The sequence below is a fragment of the Loxodonta africana genome, chromosome 21 (assembly GCF_030014295.1).
Source record: "Loxodonta africana isolate mLoxAfr1 chromosome 21, mLoxAfr1.hap2, whole genome shotgun sequence".
NCBI classification, from domain to species: domain Eukaryota; kingdom Metazoa; phylum Chordata; class Mammalia; order Proboscidea; family Elephantidae; genus Loxodonta; species Loxodonta africana.
The window spans coordinates 69,024,293-69,036,793 of NC_087362.1; the positions used below are offsets into that span (position 1 = coordinate 69,024,293).

The window sequence follows — 12,501 nt, forward strand, 5'->3', positions numbered from 1 at the left end:
TTCCCTGCCCCCGCCACCCTTGGTTCGTTCTTTTACCTTGTGGTTCAGCATTCGACTTGAGTGTTCATGTCTCACCGTCTCACTGGGATGTTTTTGTCTGTAGATCTGCTCTGGCTGCAGCCATCCTGGCAACAACACTGACTGGGCGGACCGTTGCCATTCCTCAGCCTCGCCAGAGATCCCGGTCTGAGAGTGATGCAACGTTCATTGGAAGGGACAGCTCCATCGAGCCCTATGCCACCACCTCAGAGCTGAGGCTGCGGTAGGGACCATGTCACTGGCTTTGCTTCCTCTCAGGGAAGAGGAGGGGCAGCCCAGCATTGTGTGTGTGTGTGTGTGTGTGTATGTGTGTTTGAGCATGCACACTCCCATACACACACACGTGCTTATGATTAGAGATTTTGTCCTCGGGTTTTCATCAGCATTGTCAAAGGGACACTGTCCTGCGACATTAATTGCTCTTAGATTGTATCAGAATTTTCTTCTGAGTGGGGCTTGTTAAACAATTACCTATAAAAGCATTGATCGTTTGGACCACACGATGCTGGCCTGCCCCTCCTCAGAGTAGCACAGAGCCAGTTAATTCAGTGTTGCTTTTAGCCCTTAGTAAGGTTCTCTGTGCCATGAGCTAGACAGTGAGAGCTGCAGCTCATCATTCCTCAGGTAGTTCTCCTCTGAACAGTTACACTAATCTCACTTATTTGGTACCTGTACTAAAACTTTTTTCTTCTTTAGCATCTTTACCTTTATTGCTTGAGCTGAACTTAAGCCGACTTTGGGCTGGAAGCCCGGGATGATTTCCTCCTGAGGAAGGAGGGTATGGGGAGAGCTTAGTGACGTACAGGAACCAACTAGGAAGAGATTAAGGGTTGGGGCGATGGTCAGCGTGGGGGCAGAAAGAGCTTTCCAGAGAGAGAAACGGAGCACAACACATGTGAGCAACTGAAGAAAGATGTTTGTAGTTGGGAAGACTTGAGTGAGGTGGGGAGTGATTCAGGATAAGGCTGGAGGGGTAGGCAGAGGCCATGCTGGGAGGCTTTGGGGTCCTGTTCAGGGTTCAGTATCTCCCCTTGGAGCAGTGGGAAAGCACTGGAGGGCTTTAAGAGCTCATGGGGTGGGGGTGGAGGTAAGAGATACATGACCAGATTTGCCTTATTAACTGTTACATATATTCAGTTCTGTTTTTTTGACATACCAAATATTCTGTGTTTTTAATGTAGTAAAACCTATCAACCTTATCCTTTGCAATTTTTGTCACTGTTGTCAAATTTAGAAAGAATTTCCGTACCGCAGCATTACACGACTACTTATTTCCTTAGGATGTGTTTCCTCACTTGTTTCACTTAGGACATGTTTTCATTTTTGGTTTTTACATTGAAATGTTGAATCCATTTTGAGATGTTTGACTATAGCCTGTTTTCTCCCAGTAAGAGTTTATGCTTTGGCTGCATAAGAACTAAAGATGAGGAAATGACTCTAAAATTTCCTGGGAAGAATAAAGGGGTGGAGCTATCAAAGGCAATCTGGAAAGGAAGACTACTGGCCCGGGGGAGGGCTGGATCAGCCCCATCTTCTTTTGAAGCGTACAGTTAAAGTCATTCAAATGATGTGGGACTGGTTCAGTAATGGGCAGGTGAGTCACTAGAGCACATGAACACCCTGCAGTGAGCCTAGTGGGTACAGCATATTGAATCTTTAATAAAGGCAGGCTCACAGGTCAGAGGGGAAGGAGAGGCTTCAACAGTATGTTGATTAGTAATATTAGAAAAAAAATCAGCTTTGAGCCTTGCCTAATATCATACACCAAAATAAATTTCTATTGAGTGAAAAGGTTAATCTGTATATACACATAAATAAGACCATGAACATCAATATCTGGTCTTTGTCAAACCTCTCAGGTGGAGACATCTGCCTAATTACTTCTATGCTAAGAATTTAGAATTTAAAAAAAAAAAAAGACATTTTTAAAAGTCATTCACATATTAAGAATTTCTGTAAAACCCCTCTGCTGTTGAGTCCATTCCGACTCATTAAAAATTTATGTAACCAAAATAAAATTAATAGGTTAGGAAAAATATTTGTAGTAAACACAAAGACAGGGTTTTAATTTTAGTAGATGAAAATGAATTTCAAACTGGAACAAGCATACTAGAATCAGAGTAGGTGTGTGACAAAGGACATGAACGGATAATTCACAGTAGTGGAATTGTGCCCTTACTAGATGTATGGGGAGATAATCAGTCTCAGTAAGACATGCAAGTTCAGACCTCGAGATTTAAATTCCTTTGGCAAATTTTAGAAAATTATTACCAGTATAGTCACAAGTTGGGGAAATGATTTATGCAGTGATATTTTGTAGGTTGTATGTAGACACACAAAACGTTCACACCATTTGATTCAGCAGTTTACTATGTGGTGGTTTGTTTTATAGGATTAATCCTGTATACAGAAGAGGTTATCTGTACGTAGATGTTCAATACAAGGTTATTTATAACAATGAAAATTTGAAAAAAAGTAAGTAGAGGGAATGGCTGTCTAAACTGATATATCCACTTGATTCTTACCTTTAAAACAAGGTAAATTATATCTTATGCAGTGATAATAACTATAAAAACATAGAGGAAAAATAGAAAGTAAATGCCTAGGGTTTGAAAAGAAATCAGATAGTGGGTGATTAAGCTTTCAGCTTATATTTTTTTGTAATGTAGTTCTAATAGTTTTCTGGTGGAGATGGGGAGAAAGCATTTAATGTGTACATATGTTCCAATGTGAAGTGTTAAGTGGTGTGTTTTCTGCTCTTTGATGTTCTAATATAGACCAGCTTGGCAGAGTGAGATGGGAAAGGGGACATCTTTCCCATCCTTTGAGACGTTGGGGTACGGGGAGGAAGAGGACACTGACACGCACCTGTCATCCAGCTACAAGGAGTCGGGGGACGTCAGCGCTCAGAGAGACGCGAGAGGACACAGTGATGCCGTGTACGCTGTGCCACACAGAAAGCAGGTGCTTTTCACGTTCCTAGGTTTCTCCTGTGCCTTGAATTCCTAAATTTGTCATATGAATAAAATATATATCCTTTAAGAAATGCATGTGGCAATTTTAATAAAATTAGAATTCCAAAGTGGCCTAAGTAAATCATGACGTTTTTATAGTGACTAATTAGAAACTTTGATTATGGTAGTTTTCTAAATGAGGTAAAATTTACATACAGTGAAATGTATACATGTGAAGCATGTGATCAGGTGAGTTTTGATGAATGTATATACAGGTGCAACCACCCCAGTCAAGACAGAACATTTCCAACGTTAAAATTACATCTTAGTTTCAAAAAAAAAAAAGTAAAACTACCTTCCATATATTTGTTATAAACATTTTGTAATCCAGGTCAATAATTTATAATTTGATGCTTTTTATGACTTATTCATGCTTCCTTCGAAGAAAACAATTGTCTAAACTATTAAGATAGAGAAACAGACCGACTCAAATCAAGCAATTTGGGTGTAAGTCTATGCCTCGCGCCTCTGTGTTTCCGAGTTGTTTGGGCAACATCTCCATGCAAGTGTGAGCCTTCTCAGAGATGGCCTAACAAATGGGAAGCACGTCTTGTTTTCAGCAGTTTTCTTGTTGGTGCAACCCAAGAGTAAGGCTGCAGGTGTAAGTTTGAGGTCAGTTGACAGGGTGCTAGAGCCCAGTGGAATGCCATGGGCATTCAGAGGCAGGGGCCAAGTCCCTGCTTCACTGCCTCTCAGGTGTGTGACCTGGGTAAGACAGATAACCTCTCTGAGCCTCAGTTTCTTCATCCTATAAAGGACTGTTAGAAAGGAGACTGTCTTTGGGTAATTAAATAATTCAACATTTAACACTGAGCACCTAGTGAGTACCAGGCATTGTACTAGGTCCTGGAGAATCAATGTAAGACAGTCTGTAGTCACATGATTTATGGCAAATGTTACAAAGGAAAGGTACAGGGTGATATTAGAGACCACATAAAAAAAAGCAGGGACCTAACCTTTTCTGTGAGGGCTACTGAAGGAGTGACAGTGAAACTGGGACCTGAAAGATGAGAAGGAGTTAGGCTACCTGATTGCTTTTCCCTTTTGAGGTGACTTGATTTTTCCACCTGAAGTCCTTTTAGGTTCATTCTTTATTCTTCGAAGTTCAGTAACTTCACCAGAATGAACTGTGGTGTTTATTATTCCTTGTCCTTTTTTCCTGAAATTTGGTTTATAATTTAATTCTGTAGACTTAGATCTTTATCTTCCTTTTTTTATTTTCAGGGAATCTTGCCTGCCCCACCCCATTTTATCTTTAAATAATCTTCTCATCTATGCTACTCTTTTTTGGGAGAATTAGTTATGGGTTTGCTGGGTCTCCTTTATTTGTCTTCCATACCTATTATCCTTTTCATAACCACTCATCCCTCTTTTTTCTTTTCTTTGTCACTTTATGTGATTTCATTGTGTGTTTAGCACTTTGTCACTATTCTATTGTTTCTGCTGTCCCCTTTACCTCTGTGTTGGCTTTACTTGTCATTTGCTTTTGTTTTGTTTTTTGTACTTTTTAGTTATGTCAATTTACTTTTCACTTTTTTTTTTTTTTTGTCGTCTTAACACTTTTCTTGATCTTCTGTGTCTCTTTTTTGGACTTTTTATTTCAGTCTCTGCCTCTGCCCTGTTGGAATGACTCTACTCCTGGGCCTATCCACTTGCCTCTGTCAGAGGATCACCATAGACCTTTGTAACTGTGACACTTCATTATTTTTGGAGTGTCTCCACCCTGCCTGAGGTCTGAGGAGGTGGGGCAGCTCTTGGCATTCTCCTTCTGGTCCAAATTCCATAGATTTGGTAGAAGTGTTCTGCAGTTTGGGATTGTGTCCTTTTCATAAGCTTTCTTTTCTCTTTTTTTTCCATTGTTTTTATTGATTTCAGTGGATTTTAAAGGAGGCACATATAGTCTAAATGCCTTGTTACCATATTCAAATGGAAATCCCCACCAGGATGTTATTGGAGCTCTTCTATCATGCGTTCTCGCCATTGTCATGTTAGCTGATCTGCAGAGCATCTTGTCATACTGTTCACGAAAAGTCATTGCCGTCCAGTCAACTCCGACTCATAGCGGCCCTATAGAACAGAGTAGAACAGCCGCATAGGGTTTCCAAGGAGTTGCTGGTAGATTCAAACTGCTGACCTTTTGATTAGCAGCCAAGCTCTTAACCGTTGTACCACCAGGGCTCCGATCTTGTCATAAAATACTGTATATTCATTCATTTGTTCATTCATTCGTCCAGCCAACTACTACAAACCCATATGTGGGTGTTTGCCATATGCCTGGACGGAGACTCAGAGGAATCACTCATAGAGGGCGTAAACCAATTCTCTCTAGAATGTTACGGAGACCGAAATAGGGGGGATTCTTTTGCTGCTGCTGCTGCTGCTGCTGCTGCTGCTGCTGCTGCTCCATAATGTACTTTCTCCCTCCACAGTTTTAAAAATTTACTGTTTATTATACAAGTAACAAACGAATAGACATTTCTTATAAAACTTTTCTATTACACATAAAGCAGAAATCCTCCTGGAAGCCTCCTCCTCTTCCCAGGAGAAACCTCTGTGTAAGTTTTGTGTCTGTATCATTTTTTTGGTTGCAAACAGTGGAGTAGACCAATAAAACCAAAAACCAAACCTGTTGCCATTGAGCCGATTCCGGCTGATAGCAACCCCATAGACAGACAGAGCAGAACTGTCCCATAGGGTTTCCAAGGCTGTAAATCTTTATGGAAGTAGACTGTCATCTTTCTCCCATGGACCGGCTGGTGGGTTCGAACCGCCAGCCTTTTGGTTAGCAGCCAAGCGTTTAACCACAGTGCCACCAGGGCTCCTATATGTAGGCAAATAGAGGGCTTAAATAATAAACATGTAACTCTCTCACATAAATTCTGGAGGTAGGAGATTCCAAAATTGTTTCAGCTGGTGATTCTGAGGTTCCCTTGGCCTTTCCATGGTCACACATGTTTGCAGCAGGTCCTGGATCCCAAAGCAGAAAGGAAGAAGATAGGGAAAGGTCCTTCTCATGAGGCTGCTCTGTTTTTATTAGGAAGAAAACATTTTCCTGGAAGTCTCCCAGCAGGAGGCTAATTGGCCACATGCCCATCCTCTGACCAATCACTAGTTAAAGGGAAGAGATTGCCATCATTCATACTCTAGGCTGAGCTCACCTGCAGCACATAAAGTCAGGATTCTTGTAGCAAGGTAGAAAGGGGCGGACAGGCCGCTGGGTGGTCAATGCCACAATACCTGTGTGGCATGAATCCCTCTGCGTTTACATATGTGTATCCATCTGTGGACAGAAGTATCCTTAGTTTATGTGTGTACAGATTATTAACTCTGTTCTACCAGTGTGAATACCTCTGGGTAAACTTGACCCCATTGGTAGTAGTTGAAGGCCAGAATAGCAAGTAAGGCACTAAGTCGCCACTTCAGCCAGTATGCAAAAGCCACCACTCAAGAGAGTGAGCTGTGCTGTCTTTCAGTGCTGGGGTCTCCTTCCATGCGGTGGAGGTCAACAGGTGTAACAGGTGAGGAGGCATGGGTTCACAAACCCTTAGCTTCTTATCCTAATGTGACCAAGTCAGGGGAGGTGCAAAGGTCCCACTGCAGGCAGGAGCAGGCCCTTTAACGTACAAGTCAGACAGTCCTTACCAGTGTTAGTCCTTGGTTCACTGTGTGTTCTTACCCAGTCTTGCCCAGGTTTTCCCAAAGGTGGAGCTAGCTGGGCCCTTATGTTGTTCTACCTCTAATTACTGTATAATTAGAGTATTTGGGGGTAGGATTTCTTATTTTACTGTCATTGATACAAGGAGAGGCATCTGGGAGGGTGGCTGTGTGGTTCTTGGCTGAACTCTCTGCTTTACTTGGTTAATCACAATCGTCCTCTATGTTCTTTTCACTCTGACAGTCATGGGAATGTGAATACCGGCAGCTTCCTTGCTGTTTTTTCAGTGTTTCCAATATCTTGCTTTCATCTGAAAGTAATAGAAGACTTCTAACACCACAGATTAGTTTTGCATGCGTTTGAACTTCATATGAATGGAATCCTACAACACATTATTTTGTACCTGGCTACGTTATTGGGTGTATACAAATTTAAAATTATTGTATCTTCCTGGCAAGTTGAACATTTTGTCACTATAAAGTGAGCTTGTGTATCTCTAAAAATGCTTTTTGCCTTAATGTCTATTTTGTGTGACGTTCTCCAGTTTTCTCTGGCTTGGTATTTGCATGATCTATCTTTTTTTCCATCCTTCAACTCTAACCTTTCTATATCCTTATATTTAGATGTATCTTATAAACACCATTTATAAGATACAACCAGTTTTTGTTAATCTGGTTCAACAGTCTTTAGCTTTGTCTTTTTACTAGAATGTTTAGTCCTTTTATACTTTATATATTTATGGATATATTCAAGTTTAAATTTGCCATCTTATTTTGTGGTTTCTATTTATCTAATTATTCTATATTTCTTTTTTTTCTCCTTCCTTTCCTTCTTTTGGATTTTTTCCCAGTTGTTCTTTTCCTTTCCCTTTACTAGTTTGGACTTTAAACTCTGTTTTTATTCTAGTAATTGCCCTAGCAATTAAAATATGTACATTTTACTCTAAAATCTAAGCTAGTGTACTATCCAGAAGAGGATAAAGGAGCATAAGGACAGGTTGTGCAGACAAATGAGGAGGGAAAGGCCATGCCTGGTGCTGCTGATGGCAGCGTGTGACCGGGCTGGCCTTTCCTGTCCCTTCGTCCGATACCCAATCAGAGCTATTTGGGAATTACAAAAAAAAAAAAAGTTTTCAATTAAGCCTTTTAAATTCGAGTTATATTTGTAGAATAGTGTCACAAATTCTTTATGAAGGTATGTTTTTCATAAACTTACTTGACATATTAAAAATACACAAAAAAACTGCATAAGTCATTAGTATACAGCTCATTGATTTTGCACAAGGTAACCACCATCCAAATTAAAAAAAGAACATTACCAGCACCCCAAAAGCCTCCCTTGGCTCCTTTTCTTGGTCATTACTTTCCCCAGTGTTAACCACTGTCCTGACTCTAAGCACTTAGATTCGTTTTGTATCTTCTAAAAATTATGTGAATTGAATCATACAGAATATATTTTTGGGGGGTTTCGAGGGTCTCTGGTTATTGCATGTAACAATAGTCAATTCATTCTTATTGCTGTGTAATATTTCATTGTATGAGTATACCATTAAATCATTTATTCATTTTACTGATAGATTGGTTGTTTCCATTTTGGGGCTCCTAGGAAGAGTGCTGCTGTGCGTTCGTGGGTGTGCTCTTTGATGTGCTGGGTCATAGGTTGTATGTACCATCAGCTTTAGTAGTAATAGATATTAACAATTTTCCAAACTAGGATGTCTTTATGATATTTGAATCCTCGTATCAATTCTGCATTTCATTGATAATAATGAATAGCTTGCCGTGTCTTTGATAGGGTGAACAAGGCGGTTTGTTTCTGAAATAAAAAGCAAGAGGAAGTTTCTTTTTTGTTCCTTCAAATGAGAGTTGCAGACAATATCTTTTAGGGTCCTGTTGATCCTTAGCTGGGTCATCTCCAGCAGCCTCCAGGTACAGGCTGATGGGCATGGTGGCCCTAGCTCTGGGCTCTGAAATGTCCCTTCTCACAGGCATCTTGATGGTCATTGTCTCTACCTCCCTGTCAGCCTGGGGCATGGCCCTTCCATTGCCCGTAGCACAGCTAAGCCAAGCTGATCAGATAAGCAAGACTTTACTAGAGAATCAGGATAGCAGAAGGGAAGCCAACCCAGAAAGTGCCAATCATACTTTACCATACCAGACAGGTCACTGCTCATCCACTGCTCTTCTTGGTGGGCAGCTCGGTCCCTGCCTCTCAGACCCCTACTTATGGGAATGTCTCCTCCTCTTCAGGAGAAGTCTTCTTTCTGGCCCACTCACTGGTCTCTAAAGGACAGAGCTGAGGGTCTGCTACCATTCACTAATGTCTATGTAGGAGATGCTCACAGACAGTAGAGGGAAGGGTTCCCTTCCATCAGGAAATGACATTTACAGTGAATACACATAGACAACCCAGTTGTCTGCAGGTTTCCACGGTGCTGGTCAGCAGTTCTTGTCCCTCTTAGAGATTAGTAATGCAGCGTCGGTACCCTGGTCAGGCAGTATTGGGTGCTGTGCAGAGCAGAGCAGGCCAGGGTGCAGCCCCATTTCATGGGTTAGTCCCCCCAGGAGCAAGGAAGGGAAGCTGCCAGGGAGTCAGGGGTGGGATGTACTGCTCTTCAGAACCTAAGCATAGTTTGGGTGGCAAAGGCAATGTCCCTAGGGGACCAGAGGTCCCATCCATCCCTCCAGGTTTTGTCCTTTTGTGTCTCACTGAGAAAAGTGGAGAAGGCTGCTTGAGGAAAGCGGTATGAAGTAAGACATTTGAGTTTGTTAAGAAATTTTATATAGGTAACTTTTATCACATATCTGCTCTTTTGTCTTTTCTTTTTTTAATTGGAAAAAAAAAAAGGTTCCCTTGTCACATGGGGTGGACAGTGAAGAAGATGAAAATATTTCTGAGCAAGATGGGTTTCTAGACTCACCTCTTACACCACAGCGCACACGTGAAAAAGGTAAAAAACAACTTTTTAAAAATATAAGAGCACCTCATGGTAATAAATACTGTTTAACTTCTGGGAAAATGTAGCCAGTGCACCTCATACTGTGGTTCCCTGATCATGACGAGGAATATACCTGAATTTTATTGTCCCCCCGAATAAATTACAGTAGAACACCTGTATGGTAGGTTGTCTTTAAAGCACAAGCTATTTTGTCTCTTACGTCAGCCGTGAGAGGATATGCAGGGAGGAGGGTTTGTGGCACAGACTCTGTGAAGCTTCACACGCTTGCTTCCCTCTGCTCCCCGGTGCCTGGTGTTACCCGGGGCAGCACCCAGTGGTGCTCCGTTGAAACGCTGAGAATGAATGAATGAGGTTATCTGTCATGTTCACCATGCTAGCCCCAGTGCCTGGAGACGGGCCCGGGTCACACCAGGTCTTCAGTAAAGGTTTGTTGAATGACGGAGTGCACGGGCATGTTTACAGCAGAATTCTGTACCTGCGTCACCAGCTGTCGTCATGTATTTTACTTGGTATGGAGAGAATTCAGTGCAGTATAGCAAAGGTTGCTGTTGTTAGTTGTGTTGAGTCGATTCCGACTCCTGGCAACCTCATATGTGCAGAGTAGAACTGCTCCATGGGGTTCTCAAGGCTGTGACCTTTTGGAAGCAGATCACCAGGCCCTTCTTCCGGGACACCTCTGAGTGGATTTGAACTGCCAACCTTTTGGCTAGTAGTCAAGTGTTTAACTGTGTGCACCACCCAGGGACTCCATAGCAAATGTAGGGAACAGTTTTCATTTTCCTAAGAGGTAGTAGATACTAGTAACTGCTCTTTCAGGACACTCTGAGTTGCTTCAGCTCTGGGAGACTCTTCTGTAAATCAGTCCACGAGGTGTCTGATGGATAAAACAGAGTGTCAGCCTCATGATACCTGGGCTAGAAATGTCTTTTGACTTCTTGGCATATTTTATTAATGTTTTAAATTCATTAAATTAAATTAATGTGAAGAATATGTATATCATTACTTGTTTAATTTTTAGAAGCAATAATTGATATAAAAAAAAAGCCCTTAAATACAGAGATACATAGAGTAGGAAGTTAAACACACGTAATTATGCTCCCACAGCTAACTACTTACAACACTGTAGAGTGTGTATGTATATAAAATGGAGTCCCTGGGTGGTGCAAAAGGCGAAGTGCTTGCCTACTGACTGAAAGGTTGGCGTTTCAAATCCATGTTGAGGTACCTTAGAAGAAAGGCCTGACAATCTGCTTTTGAAAAGTCACTGCTATGAAAACCCTGTGGAGCACAGTTTTACTCTAAAGCACATAGGGTCTCCATGAGCCTTTTTTTTTTTTTTTTAAATGTATGGAATCGACTTGACGGCACTGGGTTTATGTGTATATATAAAATAGATGCTGTCTTATGACCTGCCTTTTTACATCTCACGGCATATCCTGGATTTCTTCCAATGTCAATCCATAAGGATCTCGCATTCCTTTTTCCTTTTCTAATATTTGTGTTGCCTGTGGCCAGTCAGAATCCAATCAGGAGATAGAAACCACTCAGTGACTTGAATAAAAAAAAAAAAATAGAGAGAGGTTAATGTAAGAATTATTGACAATAACAAGACTACCTACTGAGGGGTAAAGAAAACTCGGAAGCATACAGGAATAGCGAGAGAGAGATCAGCCATCACCTTTAGGGCTGACGCAGAGCATCCAAGGGAAAAACAGATTTGGAAGAGCCTCACCCAGGCCTGAGATCCAGACGTCGGAGAGGGGGCAGCTGTGCCCACTGGCTGGTGGAGACATTCCCTGAGACAGATCTCTAACAGAACACCCTGGGAAGCTGCTTCTTGGAATAGGGTTCCAGAAGATGCTAGCCACACGGAGGTGCTGGCTGCTGCTGCTGACTACCTGAAAAAATAGCACATGTGAGTGCATGTGAGCCAGCACCTATGCAGGAGTGAGCTTGCGTGTGCAAGCGACTGATTGAACACTGGAGTCAGAAAGCAAAGCCCCTTCCTCCTCCAGTGTCTCTCCAGCACCCTCTAGTGATGAAGTTTATCATTGTGCCAATTGGCACAGTAGAAATGTTCCCGTATGGCAAGCAAGCAGTGAAGGGTGTATATGGAGCTTAGAGGCAGGACAGTGACAAACGGGACCCTTGGTGAGCATGCACTTAGAGCCCAGGTGGTGCGTGGGAGGCAGCATGGCCCCTTCAGTGGTTCTTAGTTTGTGGTGGGCATTAAAAGCACCTGGATGCTTGTGGAAAAGGCCTTACACCCCGAATTCTAATTTGGTGGGTCTGGGGCAGGGCCTAGCGACCTGTATTTTTGTTTTTATTTTTTATTGTGCTTTAGGTGAAAGTTTACAGAGCAGATTAGTTTCTCATTAAACAATACACGTGTTGTTTTGTGACATTGGTTGCCAACCCCGCGATGTGTCGACACTTTCCCCTTCTTGACCTTGGGTTCCCCATTTCCATTTGTCCAGCTTTCCTGTCCCCTTCCGCCTTCTCCTTGCTCCTGGGCTCATGTGCCCATTTAGTCTCATATACATGGGTGAGCTTTGTGTATTATTGTTTCTTTTATGGGCCTGTCTAATCTTTGCTGAAGGGTGAGCCTCAGGAGTGACTTCAGTACTGAGTGAAAAGGGTGTCCAGGGACCATACTCTCAGGGCTTGTCCAGTCCCTGTCAGGCCAATAAATCTAGTCTTCTTTTTGTGAGTTAGAATTTTGTTCTACATTTTTCTCCAGCTCTGTCCGGGACCCTCTATTGTGATCCCTGTCAGAGCAGTCGGTGGTGGTAGCTGGGCACCATCTAGTTGTACTGAACTCAGTCTGGTGGAGG

At 42.2% G+C, this 12,501-nt stretch overlaps 1 protein-coding gene across 8 annotated transcripts in view; it reads left to right on the plus strand.

Moving 5' to 3' along the window:
- The window catches only part of CEP89 (centrosomal protein 89), a 96,053-nt gene that overhangs the window by 17,552 nt on the left and 66,000 nt on the right, over positions 1–12,501 (plus strand). For all 8 annotated transcript variants that reach the window (XR_010318916.1, XR_010318917.1, XR_010318915.1 and 5 more), the window contains exons 3-5: positions 104–262; positions 2,817–3,003; positions 9,556–9,658. Coding sequence is in view for 4 of the 8 variants with exons in the window: in XM_064274100.1 (XP_064130170.1) it covers positions 104–262; positions 2,817–3,003; positions 9,556–9,658 (449 nt within the window). In the remaining 4 variants the exon portion in view is untranslated. The remainder of the gene's footprint in view (positions 1–103; positions 263–2,816; positions 3,004–9,555; positions 9,659–12,501) is intronic.